At 37.6% G+C, this 20,056-nt stretch overlaps 1 protein-coding gene across 3 annotated transcripts in view; it reads right to left on the reverse strand.

Moving 5' to 3' along the window:
• Positions 1–950: 950 nt before the first annotated feature.
• RNMT (RNA guanine-7 methyltransferase) overlaps positions 951–20,056 on the reverse strand; it is a 57,413-nt gene continuing 38,307 nt past the window's right edge. For all 3 annotated transcript variants that reach the window (XM_004470018.5, XM_058277260.2, XM_012529620.4), the window contains 6 exons: positions 19,794–19,975; positions 17,391–17,555; positions 14,131–14,248; positions 9,931–10,032; positions 8,822–8,855; positions 951–4,598 (listed from right to left, as the gene is read on the reverse strand). In XM_004470018.5, the coding sequence (XP_004470075.2) occupies positions 4,561–4,598; positions 8,822–8,855; positions 9,931–10,032; positions 14,131–14,248; positions 17,391–17,555; positions 19,794–19,975 (639 nt within the window). In that variant the 3' untranslated portion in view covers positions 951–4,560. The remainder of the gene's footprint in view (positions 4,599–8,821; positions 8,856–9,930; positions 10,033–14,130; positions 14,249–17,390; positions 17,556–19,793; positions 19,976–20,056) is intronic.

Consider the following 20,056-nt stretch of genomic DNA (forward strand, 5'->3'; position numbering starts at 1 on the left):
TGATTCTAAAATTCCTAAGGAAATACAAATAACCAAGAATAGCCGAGAAAAAGAACAGACATGGAGAACATGGATCTACCTGATATGAAGATCCATTATAAAGATAATTAAGAGAGTGTGTTACTACTGGTGTAACTTAACAGTGTGTCCAGAAACACACATATATATGATCACCTTCTATATAACAAAGGGAAAACTGTGGTAATGCCAGGAAGAGATTTATTTTTCTAGAGGTGCTACATCAGCTGGATATCTATAAGAGAAAACTTATTTAAATCCTACCACACACTATGAGCAAAATCAATTCAGTAAGATTTCTGATTTAAATGCTAAAGGTAAAACAAAAAGCATTTAAGAAAAAAGGAGAAGAATATCTTCATGACCTTGGAGTAGACAAAGATTCCATATGCCTACTATAAAGGAGAAAATTGGTGAACTGGACATTAATAATTAAGAGCTAAGAGGGGAAAAAGGTAAAAAAAAAAAACATTAAAAGCTTCTCATCAAATATATTTTCACAACATATACATTCAACAAAAGGACTTGTATTCAGAATAGATGTTTTTTAAAAACCAACAAATCAATAGGAAAAAGAATTTAATAAAAAGTGGGCAGAAACTTGAAGAGGTATTTCATAAGAGGATACTCAAAAGCATATGAGGATACTAATAAGCACATGAAAAGTACACAATCTTGTTAATCATCAGAGAAAATGAAAACTAAAACCACAATGAGTTTCCACTATATGCTGACCAGAGTTACTAAATTGAAAGAGAGTAACACTACCAAGTACTGGTGAGCATATGGAGCAACTAGAACTTTAGAAAAGTGTTTGGCAGTATCTGGCAAAGCTGAACCTGAGGTGAACTAAAATTTATGTACTAGAAGTATTTGGAGAAATATTATTAATAATAACTCCCAAACTGAAAATGAACCAAATACCCACTGGATAAGTAAACTGTGTTTATTCACAATGGAATTCAATTCAGACACAAGAATGAACCATGTACAAGTACATGCAACAAAATCTCACAAACACAATGTTGAGCAAAAGAAACCAGATACAAAGAATACATACGGTTTGATTGTATTCATAAAATGTCCCAAACAGACAAAACTAGTGACAGCTATTGCATAGTGGTTATCCTTAGGACGGTGATCATTGGAAGGGAGTATGACAGGGGCTTCTGGGATCTGGTAATACTTTTTCTTGATCTGAGTTCTGATTATATATTCTATTTGTGAACATTCACTGACTTCTTTGCATTATACTTCCATGAAGTTTCAGAACCAAACCGCTGAAACTCCAGGAGTCAGCTAGGGATGTGGTGTCATCCTACACTGATGTCAATGGGCCAAATCACAGGTATTTTGGTACCCTGGATCTGGCCTCTACTCTGAAGACCTAGAGACCACTTTAGTGACTAGTTAATGATAACCCAAACACACAAAGCCTAGGGCAGACAACAAAAAGTCAGTTCATTAACAAGGCAAAATTAAAGAAAGTTTAGTGGCTAGAATATTCACACTGGCATTTTTTGCCTGGTGACTGACCTACACAAGAAGCCAAATCTTGTTCAGAAGGGTCTGTGAATACCTATCAAAATCATAATGGCAATATGCCAAGTCAGGCTGAAAAGGAAATCCCAAGAAGAGCTACAGGGATTGGAAATACAGGACATGTGCTGGCTGACATCTTTTTCATGCTTTTCTACTGCCACACCTGGAAGCCAATCCCACTACGTACATCCCTGCTGTGACCCTCTATGAACAGTATTACCACTCGAATTTGGACAGGAGTCTTAGCTCTGTATTCCCAAGTAAGCAAGTAGGGGAAGAAAATTCACTGTAGTGATAATCTACCTTTCAGAGTTATTATAAGATTACTTAACATAAGTCCAAGTCTCTAATCAATGCCTTCTTTCCCTCAAAGAAAATTTATCTGGTAAGTAATCTGAACCAGAATTGCTTGACAGCACACTGCCATCCATCACTACTGGCAGACTGTACCCACTGCAGGTGACAACACCTCTCTTTTGGATGCAATTAGAAGCACAGCCAGTTTCTCTCCCTGAACGCTGTGACCATGTAAGTACCCTTCTTTTAATGTGTTCTGGGCCCAAAGAATTCAACTTCAGTTTTCTTATCCAGTTATGTCCCCAGGTCTTTCTTCCAATCTCAGGCTGCGTCACTTCCATAAATGGCTAAAGTTGGTCCTCATTTCTAATTTCCTCCTTGGAGGATAAATTGAAAGGTAATTCTGGGAAAGGCCAGGTATTGTTTCCACGAACTGTCTAGATTACTAAGCTAGGAGGAAGCATTCTTTCTGGTGGTCACAAGCCATGATTTGGGAAAAATCCTTCTGTTTCTTTTACAATAATTACTAGCCCTGAAAGGAAAACCACTGAACATTCAGCCTGCAGAGTATGTAGGGCAAAGTCTCACCAGATTTTATTTTGGTGATGGGAGAGAGATGGTAGGCATGGGCTGCTTTCTCCAGGTCTTTTCCTAACATTCTTCCTGAGCCACTTTTCTAGAGTTAGTGCCCAGACATTTAACTGCAGTAAGGAGATGTGGGGAAGTAGAGAGAAAAGAAGTGAAGGCAACGAAATAGAAGTCAAGGGAAAGGGTAAATGCCTTAACTTCATCTTCTCTGAGGGTCTTTAAACAGAGTGCCCTGTCTGAAGGCACTTCTCAGATCCATTCTAGTAGCTCTTTGCTCTTCTCTACTCACAGAAAGTCCCTGGGGCTTTACCTGTGTTTTCTCTCTTATCCATACTATTACCAATTACTCCATCCCTGGAGGAATTCTTTTCTCTCCCAATTTATCCATGGAGTGTAAGCTTAGAAGGGGGCTAAAAATATGTATTACCTGATTAGAATTAACTAAGACCATACAATTAGAACAGTGATATTAAATAATAAAGCTTTTTGTTCTTTACCAAACTATTAAAATACTTTCTATCACTTTCCCCAGAACCAAAATGAACCTGAATATAAAATAGTAAAAGGTAAGCTTCCCCACCTTCTGAGCACCATTACCAAAGCTTTCCTAGCTAATGACAGCCACCATAGTTAGATGAACTACTACTTATTTACCCAAATAACTTAGGGCAAACCATCACGGAAGTCCAAAAGACTCAATGTCCATTTTTATAAACTGCTAACACTTTGGACGATACAGATTTTAGAAGGAAACCCATATTCTCTTCCTAGAAAGTTTGTTATTATAACACCATAAACAAGTAACATATATAAACTAAGAGACTACTTTTTTAAAAAGTACTCCAGGTAAGTATAGAATGTAATATCTTTTTAAACCATGCTTTAAATAAATTATTTTTAGAAGAATAATTGCTAAGTACCTAACTGCTTTGCTCTAGCAAGTTTTCTAAACTGTGCTACAAAGTAAGGACAACAGCTCATGTAGGTGTCAGTTCTGGCAGAGTAGTCAAGCAAGGAGCCAGAGCTGACCCTTATAATGTGTCTAAAATGGCAAATAAAATTTTTTGATGGAGATTAAACACTGGATCCTACTGTGCAAAGTACTGATGTTGTAACAGAGGAATAAATAATGCTTTTGGGGGGGAGAGCTGAAGGGTGTAAATGACCTATAGCACCTAGTATCAGTAACCTACCTAGTTCTAACATTAGTGAAAATTAATCTATCCATCTATCTGCTTCCTTTATAGTTATACCCTATTGTAGTTCCAATTGTAAATTTGAGAAAAATGCACAGTAGGTTTACAGAAAAGATTTTCATTATGTCCTGAGAAAAATAACTATAACATCTTTGTCCAATAAGAAATGTAAGCATGTTTAATTACATTCTTAATAACTAGAAACATTGATTGCTATGGTATGAAACCTTAAGAGAAAGCCCCAAAACTCCAAAACAATTCTATGCTGCCATTTAATATATTCTAACCACTTCCAGAATTATAGCATATTGGCAAATTAAAGCAGTAATTATTTATACTGAAATACAATAAGTAGCTAAAATTATAGCTAAAAGACTTGTCTAGAATTGTATGACCATCTAGAACTGTGTTTTAACGTTTTTACTTTAGTAACACACATTGAACACTTATTCAATTGTACAGAACAGAATCTACTTAATCTAGAAAAACACTATATAAGAGAGAACTACATAAATGAGTGCACACAGGCAAACCAGTATGCTCCTTCACCAATTCCATAACTACAAAAAATTTAATATTGTAAACTGAGATGGAACTAATCAGAGCATTGTGGAAAGAGTTCAGCTGCTTTAACAAGTCATACTATAATTTTTATGAGCTAACAGTAGAGGCCACTGGAATCCTCAGAACATTACTTAAAAATAGATTTTTAAAGACAAAGGTCCCAACTCATTTTTATACACACATAAAAGTTTGTCTGTCACTGACAGCAACTGTTGCATTATATGCTGGAGTGTCTGGCAGCATTCTGCACATTTAGAATAATTAAAATAAACAAAGTTGTCAAATCTATATAAGATGGATCCTTCAAATCTGGGTAAGATGGAAAATAGCTGTTGTGGTGCTACTACATATGTGCTTACTGCTGCTTCTCAAATGCAAAAACCAAGTAAATACCTAAAAAAGAAAAGAAATAAGTGTTAGAGATTGGTTTCTCAAATCTTCATTATAATAAAACAGCAATCATCTTTTTCATATAATTTGGTGAAAATTCTTAGGCTCTCAAGAGGTTTCTAAAGAGGAAAAATTCCATTAAATCCTAAGAGTTCCTCAGTTATTCTGAGTCATGTTTAAGCGGACATGAGATCATTTATGTTTACTTAAAAACAGGTCTATACCTATTATAATATTCAGTGACATCTCAGCCCATATGAAAACCAATTCAATAGCTCTAAACTCTAAAAATTTAGAAGTACAAAAGCAAAGACAATTAAGAGTAAAAACATCTTATGATACATAGCTTTTTACCGGGAGTGAGGAAGAAAGGTAAAATTGTACTACAATTAACCTGTACTACAATTACTGGCAGTGGCACTCTAAAATTTCTATTCAGAATAAAAACTAATAAGGAGAAACATAAGGAACAGCTGTAACACGCATGTTAAAATTCACCCACCAGTTGTGCTGAAAGCCTGGTAGGTAAAGTGAACTGAAAGCAGTAACACCCCTGCCCGGGTCTAGGCCTCAACACACGCTCCCCTTGCAACAGCGACCCCTGCTTGGAAGGGCGTTTGCGCAAAAACACCTAGAGGAACTGAAGGGGCCCTATTCTGAATCACGTTGAAGTACAGCCCATTTTCTCTTGTAAGAAAATACGAATAGACTTTGTGGTAGGAAAATACCTGAAAAGATGATAAACCCTCAAACCACCAGAGGGCTGTCCAGGGCATGCACTAGGACCCTCAACCAGTGAGTCAGCATAATAGGTCATGAACATGGTCCCTTGCTCCTGGAGTGAACTTTCTGAACGGGGATAGATGACTGATGGCAGACTATATCACAGCCTCGAAACTGTCTAGCTTCTTGTCCTTCCAACCTTATCTGTAAAGGAATGCCATACCTCTCTTTCTAAAACACTACTTTGGTCATGCTACTCTCTCCTGCTCCTTATTTACTAGTCCCAATTTCTTTTAGGAGAACTGAAATGTGACTGACATAGTAGATGGACAAGAACAGGCAGTGATCATCTACAGTCTAGATTCTTCTAGAGGATAAGGAAGCAAAGCAGTCTAAAGCATTCAAAAGTATGTCAGTGCGGCTCCTACCCTTTGGTTTCTTGGACTTGACCTGGCCAGCTGACAGGGAGGTGAAGAGGGTCAACTGCCACTGCCAAGAGTGCCTGCAGCTGCAAGCAGAATCGCCTCCATCATCCATGTGGAATCTAAACCCCCTCTTGATGTAGAGGGGGAGTGGATATAACCATCCCAGGGTCCACAGGATGGAGGAGTGGAGGATGGATTGGAGTGGACTTACTGGTGTTCTGCTGGGGAACTATTGTGATTAGGAAGGGAAGAAATTGTAGTAGTGATGTGGAGAGGGTGGCCACAGTGGCTGCTGTTGGTAGGGAGATGGAAGAAGAGATAATGGTGTGGGGGCAGTTTCAGGATTTGGAGTTGTCCTGGGTGGTGCTGCAGGGATGGATGCTGGGCGTTGTGTGCCCTGCTGTGGCCCACTGGATGACTGGGGGAAAGTGTGGACTACAATGTGGACCCCTGTCCATGTGGTGCAGCAGAGCTCCGGAATGTATTCTCCAGGTGCAGTGGATGTGCCCCAGTGGTGGAAGAGGTTGTTGATGTGGGAGGGGTGGAGTGGGGGGTATATGGGGGGCCTCATATTTTTTTAATGTAACATTTAAAAGAAAATAAAGAAAAAAAAAGAAAAAGAAAAAAAGTATGTCAGAAGACGTTTCAGGCCAAAGTGACCTACAGTCTCAGCTTGCCAAATACACCCCTGAGACAAAATATTGAAATCAAGCCAATTAATAACCCTACAATGGCCTCTGAGTGTTCAAGTGAAAGGAAGAGTCCCACATCTCACTTTAAATCAACAGCTAGAAAGGATTAAGCTCAGAGAGGAAGGCAGCCAAGTTGTAAATGCAAAAGAAAAGTTCTTGAAGGCAATTAAAAGTGCTACTCAAGTCAACACAAATGACAACAAAGTGAAAGAGTCTCATTTCTGAGATGGAGAAAACTTTAGGGTCTGGAGAGATCAAGGCAGCTACAACATTCCTGTAAGGCAAAGCCTGATCCAGAGCAAGGCCTTACCCCCCCTTAATTCTACAAAGGCTCAGGTGAGGAAGCCACAGAAGAAAAGTCTCAAGCTAGCAGAAAAGGAGAGAACTGTATGTAAATTAGAAGGTAATGAGATGCAACCCTCCTTTGGTGCCAAATTCCATTTCTTGTGGAACATCCTGCTGAAGCGAGTATGAAAACCGGTTGGCCAGACCTCCACAGAAGCAGCCCCTTGCTGTCCTCACTTCAACTTGCTTAATTAACAGAGTAAAATTCCCACCCTGGGGTGGCGTTATCTGCTCCTTTTTTGATCATGTATGTGCAAGCATGATTTCCTGAAATACTAATCATATAATTATATAATTAGCTATGTATGTTCATCCACATGCATAAAAAAGGTAATGTATAATTAAAGCAAATGCTAAACTGACATTTAAACAAGAGTGAAACCATGGCTCAGGGAATTAGGCCTGAGTTGCTTTAAACTGATCTTGGCTCTTTACCTCTGCAGATATAATAATAAATATAAGTTCTGCCTAACTCTCATGTTAAAGTTTTTTCTCTCCATCTCTGGTTATCCTCAAAGGCTCAGCCTTGGAGCCTAACAAAAGGACAGGCTGACTCTACTTAGGGGCTAATGCAGCTGGTGACTTTAAGTTGAAGGCAATGCTCATTTACCATTCTGAAAATCAAAGGACCCTGTATTAGTCAGCCAGAGGGGTGCTGATGCAAAATACCAGAAATCTGTTGGCTTTTATAAAGGGTATTTATTTGGGGTAGAAGCTTACGGTTACCAGGCCATAAAGCATAAATTTTCCTTCACCAAAGTCTACTGCCACACGTTGGGGCAAGATGGGTTCCTCTCTTCCTGGGGCTCCATTTCTCTCTGGGCTCAGCTGCTTTGCTCTCTCCACAAGGCCAGCTGTAGACACTCAGAAAAATGGCTCTGTGTCTTTCCTGGGGCTTCTGCCATATCTAAGGAGCCGTTTCTATTCCTCTGTGTTCTCCTGTAATGTGCTCACTTCCAGGGATCTAGCTCAAAACTCCAGCATCAAAACGCCAACTCCCCCCCCTGCTCTGCCGTGTAGTTTTCTCTGTGAGTCCCCACCACCAAGAGGGCATCCTACTGATGTGGCCCAATCAAAGCCTTAATCATTATTTAATCAAGTAAAGGTAAAACCTCTGAATCCAAAACACACTAATATGCCCAGAGGTAAAAAAACAGTTTATAAACATAATCCAATATTTCTTTTTGGGATACATCAATAATATCAAATTGCTAAATCTACTACTCTGCCTGTGCTCTGTAAATGGAACAATAAAGCCTGGATAACAGCACATCTATTTTACTACATAGTTTACTTATTTTAAGCCCACTGTTAAGACTTACTGCTCAAAAAAGGATTCCTTTAAAACTATTATTCCTCATTGAAAATGCACCCGGTCACAGGAGAGCTCTGATGTATAATGAGCTTAATGTTACTTTTATGCCTGCTAACACAACATCCATTCTGCAGCCCATGGATCAAGGAGTCATTTCAACATTCAAGTCTTATTATTTAAGAAATACCTTTTCTAAGGGAACAGCTGCCATAGATTTGCAACCATGTTTTCGGACTTCTCTTCTGAAGACAGATGCCTCACTTCAGAATGTCTCTGAATCATGTCCATTCCCAAACATACACCCCTCTAAAATATCCTGCTCACTGATGCTTCACTACATTGTCTAATGTTATACCTTCACTATCAATATCAGAGTGACCAAAAACAAATATAATACATGGAAGTATTCTATAAAACCAAAATTCCAAAAGAAATCTAAGGTAAAGACATCAACCAAATGCAGATGGCTGTTTGGTAATACATAGGCAATAAAAATGTTTAAGTATGCTCTTGAAAGTTTACGCTAAAAACATCCCACATGTATTTTCTCTTGGCTGTAAAGGAAAGGGGGAATTTGACACATACAGGGAAGTATTTGTATTTACGTGTGGCATACACATACATAAACCTAAAAATGTACCAGAAAAACTAGAGTTTTCATATTTTAATGATCACTTTGTAATAGAATCTTTAAAAATATCAGTAAGCCTACAATGATATACTCACTTGTAGCTTCCCATTCTGATTTACTTAAGGTTCCCTAAAACAACAACAACAAAAATTTAAATTCAGTATAGAAGGAAATATATATTTATTTTTAATAATGGACAAAGGTAGCTAAATAACCCTACCCTGCTGTAAATAAATATACACCTTAATACTATTACCTGAACATAAAAAATAAGTCAATAAATTTAATTTTTAATGCCATCTTTTTACCACTTTTGCCTTCTTGCCAAATTCTCTAATCTACTGATTCTCAACCAAAAGGTGAATGCTTACATGGGGTACTCGTGTGTGTTGTGTGTAAGTGGAAAGAACATTTACCTTATATTTTTAACATGTAAAATGAAAAACTAAAGACTATCTTGAAACATCAAATACCTTTGGAGAAAGGAATATGATTTTTGTGTTTTTACAAAGAAATCACAAAATAGAGTACATACTGTACAAAAGAAATGTTATATTTAAATATAATTATCAAAATAATAAAATATTGTAATGTATGTGCTGATTTTACTGTATGTGCTAATACTGTTACTTTATTAATAGAAGACACAGGGGCAGTTTGAGTAATTAATGTAATTTTGAAGAGGTGCTGAATGTAATATCCTAAGATGTCTGCAGAAATGTTTTAAAGATATCTCAAATTTCTATTGACTGCAGCAAAGTCACAGCTAAACTAATGCCACTGTGGTACTGTATTATTGCATTTGCATTCACAATGAAAAAAACAAGTTAAATTTCAGGTAAAAGTTAGTGAAAGTGTCATTTTGTTATCATCTATGTTCCTGGGTCCCTGAATTCTATGTATGGAACATTTGTGAATTAGAGGTGCCTGGACTTCTAAGTAGCCCTGCTCTAGGGCATGAAATAACAAGGAAACTTTCAAACCAAGCCAGTAACTTTTCCCCATGCTGAACTTAATGCCTCAGATATAGCACTCCATTCTCAGTTCATCAAAATATTTTGTTCTATATGGCTATCATAACTGAGAGGAAGTAGACTGTATATCTGATTTGAAGAACTAACTCAGTGCCTAAATTTCCATGCAATGTGTTTTTTCTAATTTTTTCTTCATTTTCTATAAAACACTTTAAAAAGTGAATACTTACCAAAGGTAATCTTACTTGACTTTTCTTCATATACTTTGCTGCATGCTCATAGTCATCCACTTTCTCAGAGGCAAGTTTGGAATTCTCGCTTACAGGATATGGCTAGGGAAACAAAATTCCCAGTTAAAGTATTACATTTAATTTACAATTCAGAATTAAACACTCTCAATTAGTGAAATTAAAGAATTAAGACAGTAATCCCTAAGTATTACTTCATGAATATGAACTACACATACTTTGAAATATGAAGAAAAGGGGAAGGAGGAATTTTCCCTTAACAATACAGCTGGTGTAGTTAACTTTTATTATAGTCTTAGAATATATACAGCAGGAATAAACTGTATAACAATCACTAATAAGGCCCAGTTAGCAACCATCACTGGAATCTTCTTGACTCCTAGGCAAGCGTTTTTTTCTGTTATAACACAGAGTTCAAAGAAGGTATCACCAAAAAGAGTGAAATATTAACACAATGCAAGCTTAACAGCCATGGAAAGGATAAATATCAATTATTAATAGAAGTAATACATATGAAAACAACAGAGCCTGCTTTAGATAAAAAAAGATATTAGTTCAAGAAAATAAGGAAAATAATCCAGCCTCTAATATATAGGTAGTCCCTACATTTACCTAAGACCCTGAAGAAGGGTGACAAAAATGCTGTTTTTAAGTGTATGCTGGCTAACTGTTCAAATTACTTCAAATGTTATTTTTAATCAGTTTTAAATACCTTTTTACCATGAATATCTTTGTAATATATATGTCAAAACATAATGAATTAGACTAAATGTTTATGTAACAACCATCTATTCTTCAAGGTTATATATTCTTTATAATACCTACCTTTGTCTTATTACAATAAACCAGCTAGGTAGCAACCACCTTTACATTATTTTATACAACAAAATTTCTTCTGGAACTAGAAAAAGGAGTCTTAAATTTGGCTGAAGGATTTTTTTTTTTTTTAAAGATTTATTTTATTTCTCTTCCCTCTCCCCCCATTGTCTGCTCTGTGTCCATTCACTGCTCGTTCTTCTGTGTCTGTTTGCATTGTCAGGCGGCAATGAGAAATTGCGTCTTTTTTTGTTGTTGTTGTTGCATCATCTTGCTGCATCAGTTCTCTGTGTGTGTGGCGCCACTCCTGGGTGGCTGTGCTTTTTTCTTGCGGGGCAGCTCTCCTTGCAGGGTGCACTCCTTGTACACAGGGCACCCTTAGGCGGGGGAGCCCCAGTGTGGCATGGCATTCCTTGCATGCAGCAGCACTGCACATGGGCCAGCTTACCACATAGGTCAGGAGGCCCTGGGTTTCAAACCCTGGACCCTCCATATGGTAAGCGGATGCTCTATTCAGTTGAGCCACATTCGCTTCCCTCGCTGAAGGATTTTTAAGAAAGTAATCCTCCATATACTTTGCTGTCTTTTTTTCCCATTCTTTATAAATATGCTACGTTAAACTCAGGTAGTAGAAATTAAGTTGTTTGCTGTTTAAAGAATATTTGGCTTTTTGGGACTTACATATTGTTAGCATTAGCAACTTTGTGTTCTGTCTTAACTAAAGTGCTGAAAGAACACTATCAATACATTTTTTTGAAACTTTGACTCCACCTGTTGTACTTTTACCATATCACAAAGCTTCAATTTTTATTGTGAATGGTTGCCAAACTATTCTGTTGTAAATCTGTTCAACTTATTAGTGTAACCATCCTAGCTACAACTCTTCCATTTTATTATCTGCCTACAGAGGAATTCTGGTTTCTTTCCTCAATTGATCATTTTTTAAGAGACCAAATAACATGATTATAAGAAAACTGTTGAAAGGAATTACTCTTCCAGAACTGTTCCCAGAGTAAGTTTGTTTTCCTTCTCCTTCCCTCTATCATGATACTCCAGGAACCAAGGAAGAGTGTTCCTGGTTCAACTGCACGGCACTAATGCAGAAGCACTGCTACTGCTCTTCCTGCCTCTGTGTTGTGGTCTCTCCCAGGCCCGCCCCCCCAGCCTCACCAGAGGAATGGCCTCACACTCTCATAGGACCTCCCTCTCCTGCTCAACATTCTTTAAGCCCTCAGGAAGTGCCTTGGTGAAGAACTAAGAAAACCCAAGGGCTTTTTCAAATACAAAAGCCATGGTGACAGGCCATATTGCTCAGGGACAGTACTGGGAGAAAGAAGCCTGGAAACCACTGAAAATTAGTTGTATTTCCTTAAACATCCCTTGCGGTCTCACCTTCTCTGCCTTTACCGTTATAGTTTCCTCTCTTCCCAAAAGGTTCTTTTATATATTCTTTGAATATTTCTAGAGTACTGCAATTGTCATGTTGAACGATTTGCTTATACATTTATTTCCTCATTATACCATATAATCTCTAAAGGAAAGGGATTCTATCTTTGTATATCCTACTGTGCTAAGTATATTTTTGAATAAATTACATAAATCAATCCATTACCCTATATAGTAAAAAAAAGTATAAATAACTGATTATTGGGAAGCGGACTTGGCCCAATGGATAGGGCATCCACCTACCACATGGGAGGTCCAAGGTTCAAACCCCAGGCCTCCTTGACCTGTGTGGAGCGGGCCCATGCACAGTGCTGATGTGCACAAGGAGTGCCGTGCCCGCAGAGGTGTCCCCTGTGTAGGGGAGCCCCATGCGCAAGGAGTGCACCCCGTAAGGAGAGCTGCCCAGTGTGAAAGAAAGTGCAGCCTGCCCAAGAATGGCACCACACACATGGAGAGCTGACACACAAGATGACACAACAAAAAGAAACGCAAATTCCCGGTGCCGCTGATAAGGATAAAAGCGGTCACAGAAGAACACACAACAAATGGACACAGAACAGACAGCTGGGGGAGGGGAGGGGGTAAGGGGAGACGGGGTAAGGGAAGACAAATAAAATAAATCTTAAAAATAACTGATTATTGTACATGGAAAGCATCACCATGTATCAATACTATATGGATATATGGGGGAGGGGGATTTATGCGCACACTTATTCTCTCCCTCAAAACAAACAAAAGCAGTTCCTCCCTATATAAAGCAAATACAAACATTCTTAACTCTAAAATATAAGAAATATAACCTACAAAAAATGTAACTTTTATTGTTTATGGGTTTCAAAAGACAATTCAGGAATTAAAGAAAACCCTTCAATCCAAAATTGGAGGGCGGACGCAATTCTGATAGGAGACTTCTGTTTAAATACCACCTATAAAAACTGAAGAAAATCTGAAACTTTTGATAGTCATGAGACCTTGACTAACTTCTCAAGCCTCACATTGTCCATTTATAAAAAATGACTTGCAGCTGCTTTGCCTACTTCATGAGGTAAACAAGCAAGAATAGGCTTAAAGTACTTAGGATAATATTCTAAATTTAAAGAAATTTAATGCCCATTTAATAAACATGATTCTGATCAATAAGATTAATAAAAATGCTTACAGAATGTTGTAGATCTGTCCAATTAAGTAAACTGTTTGATATATGACTCAGGAAAAATAATTTTTCAGTGGCTGTATACTGTGTTTAGAGCTTGTAGAGATGATCCTCAGTGCTGCCTTAGGGGAAGTATAGGAGAGCAAGCCCAGGAGGTAAAGGAGTTCTCAGCAACAACACAGTCTAAAAGGCTGGAATCCTGCTAGAATGACAGCTGCCATATAACAATGTTATGCATAAGACGAGTTTGTCTTGACCCCTGGCCAGGAAGGTTTTGAATTACATATAACCAAAGGGCATCATTTTAATGTAGCGGTTCTCAGCCAAGGTGATTCTGCCTTACAAGGGACATCTGACAATGTCAAGGAACATTTTGGTTTGTCACAACTGGAGGGTGCTTGCTACTGGTATCTAGTGGGTGGAGGCCAGGGATGCTGCTAAACATCTCACAGTGCCCAGGATGTCCCTCCACAACAAAGAACCACCCAGTCCCAAAATACCAACAGTGCTGGGGCTGATGCAGTGCAACCTAGAAAACAGAATTTGAAGACAGCATTACTCATTCATTCTTTAAATATTTCCTGAGAATCTACCATGGGAAGTTTCTGAACCAAGCTCTGTCCTAGGTGCTGAAAAATCTAGACTAGTTATAAATAATGTGATTTATATAAATATTTAGTGTCTAAATGGCTTTGAAAGAAATCTTGAAAAACAGCCAAACAAGTTCACTATGACCTAAAATTTCTACATCTTTTCTAAATACTTACCTCAAGAGCCTGCATTCGTTTTAATAGCATTTTATTTTCATTGTTCTTAATCTTTTCTTCATAGAATTCCAGAAATGTCTTTTTGTAGACTAGTTTCATATTGTACTTCTTTGCCATTCTGTCCGAAAAAAGATTACTTAATGAAAAAGCTTCCAAAAAGTCTGTAATTTCTCAATAGTTTATTTTGGCACAACAGTGACATCTTCTGTTTTTAATAAAGCTACCATTTCTGTCATAAATTCACAATGGGGTGATGCAAAATGAACTGAGAGTAGCATACTAATAACTAGTCTATAAGGAAATAAGCGCTCTAAAAGCTCAAGGGGTCGCTAGAAAGCTTGATGAATGTAAAAATAAAGATCAGGAAGAAAAATGATAGTCTCATGGGCCACTGGGTGAGATGCGGAAGCAGAGCTACAGGGAACAACTTTCCTACTGATTCCATCTTATCTTACTTGATTCCTCACAGAAGCAATGAAAACAGCTGCTAACTTCCTTCTTAAAATATTCTGTCTCTTGGATTCTCTGGTAAGATAAGCTCTTAATTTTTACCCTACTTCTTGGGCTGCTGCTTTTCAGACCATTTTACAAGTTCCGTTTCTATCAGCTTCTCAAGACCCTCTCCAAGGCTGAACCCCACCAAATTAGTCTTCTGCCAATCTCCTTTCTCAGCAAACCCATAATGCCAGAAACTTGCAAGCTGCTCATGTCCTCTCCTCTCTCCTGCAACTACTACATGCATATCACCAGTCCTCTTCACTTTGCCCAGGTAGGCCCACTTCTTATCACTTTCATTGCCCACCATTCAGCTTCGTTCAGCATTACCAGTTAGTTGCATCAGTCCATAACATCACATCCTGTTTCCCTGCTTCCATTCTTACTCTCCGCCATTAATCTTCCAATGCAGCAAGATTAAACTTCCAAAATATATACGTGGTCAGGTCACTTCCCTCCTCAAGGACCTTCCCTGACTCCCAATGCCCTTAGAGCATCATTCAAGAGCAAAAGCCTCTAGCACAGGCTCTAGGTCACAGCATAAGAGAAGGAATGGCTCATCTTGAGCCACTCACCCCTCACGTTGCCTTTCCTTGAGTTCCTTTGAAACTCACCAAGTTCTTTCTCACATCAGGGTCTTCACACATACTGTCCCTATGCTGGAACATTCTTCCTTCCAGTCTTGACATAAACATCACTAATACACAGATATCTTCTTTAAACTCTCAATTATATTAGTTTCCCTGCTATAGCCTGTTTTTTTTTTTCAATGACTTTGTCAAAATTTATAACTATATATGTACAGAAGCAACATAAGGAACCCTAGAGATGATTTCAGGCAGCAGGCAAAGAGAAGAGGAAGAATAAAGGGAAAGATCTGAAAAGGTAGGTGGGTGGACTCATGTATGAGGGGCTGATGAGGAGATAGGGTAAGGGAAAACATTAGAGGGCTACTAGGATTTGTATCTAACAGGCATAGGTCAAGCAGGGGCTCCCTGTAATGTGAATCGTTAGAACATGAATCGAGATAAAATCTCTTTTATCCCAAATAATTTATCATAAATCACAAAAATAAGCCTTTAGAAATGAGTAAAATTTTTCACCTAAAAAACATTATAATTACAAAGAACTGAGGCCAAGTTTTACCAATATGAATAGGCTTTGCCATATTAAAGCTAATAATAGTTATGTTCGGTTTCTTTATGAATGACAAAGGGGCATCTCAAAACCCCTCTACATTTTCAGATTGTCTCATTCAGTATGTTTCAATAAATAATAAAAACTTAAATATCTAAGTGGTAACCGTGACTTCATAGGTTTATCATTGTTATGGATTAAATCATGCCCCCCCCCCCCAAAGATATGTTCAAGTCCTAAACTCCGGTCCTATGAATGTGAACTCATTTGTAAATGGGCTCTCTGAAGACCCTATTAGTTAAGAACCAGAATGGACTTTAATCCAATATGACTAGAGTCCTGTTACACAGAGGAAATCTGTACACAGTAGAAGGAGATAAAAGGAGAGACAAGGAAAGAGATAGCCATGTGACAGAGGTAGATACTGAGTTATGGAAGCTGGAAGGCCACCAGCAGAATCCTTCAGAGGAAGCATGACTCTGTCAACCCCTTTATTTTGAATGTCTAGTCTCCAAAACTATTAGATAATAAATTCCTATTGTTCCTCTCTGTATTAGTCAGGATTCTCTGGCTGAGGTGACGCATTAGCCCAACCACCATCACACTGTCGTTTAAGACAACCAGTCTGGTACTTGTTATAGCATCCTTGACAAACTATGATAATCATTAGGCAATTTAAGTAGAAAAGATTGCTAGTGCTTGTTCTGCATTAAAAAAAAACTTCCATTTTATTATCTTTTGAGGCATACTCAAATAACCAACTTCATAAACCTTTTTACACCAAAGCATTATACTGAAAACACTGACTTATTCTTTTATAAAGTTGACTAGTAACATTTCCCAAAAGCTTACTAATTTTATGAACATGGTAACAAAACATGATTTAAATTTTAAAATTTTATAGTTTATAACCATAATTTTACAAGCTGACTCAAATAATCACCAACCGAAAATAAGCAATCTTTTCTTTTTCTCAGTTAACATTCAAAATAAAAGATATTTTTTAAAAAAATAGCAAATTGAGTTCAGTAAACTATGACATGGTCTACATTTGAATTTACTTTTATACTTTCCTATCAGGGAAACCTCAAGACCATAATACACCATAAGGCCTTGAAGTCTTACCTGACAAAGCCTGGTACCCCCAACTTTTCTGTGTCTATGGTTTGCCAGGACTCCTAGGAATTGAGGTGCATGGGTGATTACATTCCTGAATCAAGATTTTATTATCAACACTGTCTGTGGGACACAGGCAATTTCAAAGCTATAGTGAGATGCAGAACAACTTTTAATAACTATTCCCATCAAAAGGAGGATCTGTGACTTATGAATACTCACTTTATTTTATCAGAGTCACTAGCAGAAACTTTAAAAAAAATTTTTTGCTGCTTGGGGATTCAGGTATTTTTTTTGCCACAAGTTGAAGGCAACTCACTCCCTTTTCTTATTTGTAAAATGAAATAATTGCAGGAATGAAAGAAAACTAAAAAGGTTAGTATTTTTACAAATCTGTGGTTTTTTTGGCGGGGGCCCATTTAAACTAAGGAATGAATGCAAATACTGATTTCCCCCTCTTTTTTCTGTTTTAAGGCCAAAAGAAAATAATAACAGATCAATGGCATTCTTACTCATTTAGCAATGGAAAATAGACCAAGAATTCAGGGACATCCACGACACCTTCCAAGTTGAAATCATATTTGCAGCCAAATAAAGGATAATCCCCTTTCTTCTGAAATTTCACAGTATATATTTCATTTCCAAATGATGCTGCTTCTGAAGCTTCAAGACGTTTTCTGTGAGGTTTACCCACACCACCAAAATAAAAAGATTAAAATTATTAGCTCAAGAAAAGAAAAGGAAAAAAAGAAAAAAAAACCCAAAACAAAAAAATGTATTAGCTCACACTGTTACAAAAGTCTGTTTTGGTCATACACATGTAAAAAAAACTACAGACACAACAAAAAATGCATTTATTAGCGTCTTCAATTGTATCTGAGCTACTTTTAAGAGCATTAACAGTCTCACCAATAAAGTTCAGCTGGAAGCAGGTAACACTATCATGATAGAAGATTAAATCTCTGTACCTTAGTATCTCATCTGCAGTCTGACTCCACTAGAACATCTAGCTTTGATGAGACATTAGTTTCTCACTTATATGCAGATATATTTTAAAAGTTCTCTGTAAATTTGTCTGTTTTATTTAGATTCTGAATATCTACCCAAACACATTATCAGAGTGCTCAGCACTTACTCAACTCTGAACACAGAATTCATTCAACAAATATTTGTTCATTAATTCAAAAATATAAGTTTAATTGGTCCTGTCTAATTGGGGCAAGCTATTGATAAAAATGGTACATTTAAAAACTTCTGATGAGCCATCATAATGTTTTTCAATAAAACAGTTTAATACTTCAAAGTATGATTAATATCACATATAAACTCTAATTCTGATAAACGTTTGTTAAAGTATGCTTAAACCTGGGCATGCCTCAATCGCATATAAGTATGTTCAAGTGGTCATGGAGTGTTGTCTTGGTGGGTGGAGACCCATACAATAACTGAAGGAATACTGAATTCCCATTCTGCTACATTCTCTAAGAGAGCCGCAAGAATCCCGAGTACATGGGCAGTGCCTAGTGAAGGAGGACTGAGCATTACACCAGGCCCTTGATATTGATGGGTGTACTTATGAATCTTTTCTATAGAAATTGAAACTTAGCCTAGTATTATACATTGCCTAAGAGTTACCTCCTGAAAGTCTCCTTGTTACTTAAATGTGGCCTCTCTCTATGCCAACTCAACATATAAATGTATTACCTTCCCCCGCAGTGTGAAACATGACTCCCAGGGTTGAGCTTCCCTGGCATCAAGGGATTATTACCAAACAACTGGTGATGAATCTGGAAAAAGACCTTGACCAAAGTGGGGAAATATTAAATACAAATGAGCTTTTATAGCAAAGAGACTTCAAAGTGAGTTGGGAGGTCATTCTGGAGATTACGCTTATGCATGTCTCAGCAGGATCTCATTGACTTCCACAGTAAACAGTGCCTCAAATAGCAGGGCTTCTGAGGACTCTTGAGACATCTAGATACTATAGGCAGGGCATGACAATCTCAGGAATTCAGCACCCTACAATGAGCCTTACTTTGGAATATATGCTCCCCAATGTAATAGAGTTAGACTTATTTATAACTTCCCTACTCATGGCTTTTCTGTGCCTTTTATTTGAACTTACAATTAGCACTATATTTGTTAAATATATGTCCCAGAGACTTAAACCTTCAGTCTGTTCATATGCTGGTTAAGCTCTGAATCTCAGCAGTGTTTCAGCACCTACTCACCAGTTCACTGAACTCATCCAGGGCAACTAACAAAAGGATGATGATGTACAATGCCCATCTCAGGAAGGGGAGGGGAGAGTGTCTGAAACTGCAATCAGTACAGTTCCATCCATCTGCTCCATGGGACCTAAGCCCTCTTTCAATTGGAGACAGGATGGGCATCACCATCTCAAAACCTCAAGACTGAGGAATGAACAAACATAAGGGAGTAAAGCAACTATAGACTAAAATAGACTTATGATTGTTCTAGCAACGGAAAAACTTGTATCACTGACATAAAGGCAGTGGCCGCCAGAAGTTCTGAGGGGAGGGAGAGGGAAAAATAGGTACAACACGGCATTTTTGGGACATTGGGATTGTCCTAAATGACAATGTAATGACGGATACAGGCCATTATACATTTTGTCAAAACCTATAAAATTGTTTGGGGCAAAGTGTAAACTATAATGTAGTCTTTGATTAGTACAACGCTTCAATGTGTTCATTAGTTGTAACAAATGTACCAAACTAACGGAAGATGTTGTTAATGTGGGAAAGCGTGGGTTGGGGGGGGGTATATGGGAATCCCCTATATTTTCAATGCAACATATATGTAATTTAAGGCTCTTTAAAAATAAAAAAAATTTTTAAAGTACACTTAATACTGAATATTTTGTAAACCGTAATGTCCTTGAAAGTTCTTACATCAGTTCAAAGCTATTGGGAGTGGTTCCAATAAAATAGCCTCCAGGGCTAAGTCTCTCACAGGCATTTCTAAGCATCATGTCAGCCTGTTCATAAGACTCAAATGAGTAATGACAGACAAACTGACAACTGCAGATGTCAAAGCACATTTGTGGATCACGAAACTTGTCAGTCAAAAGTTCCTGAAACAAATTAAAATAGGTTAAGATTCTGAAGTCAATGTAACATGGCTAAACACTTTTTGGTAAATTAATTTCTAGAAT

Source organism: Dasypus novemcinctus, chromosome 16 (assembly GCF_030445035.2).
Source record: "Dasypus novemcinctus isolate mDasNov1 chromosome 16, mDasNov1.1.hap2, whole genome shotgun sequence".
Taxonomy (NCBI): Eukaryota; Metazoa; Chordata; class Mammalia; order Cingulata; family Dasypodidae; genus Dasypus; species Dasypus novemcinctus.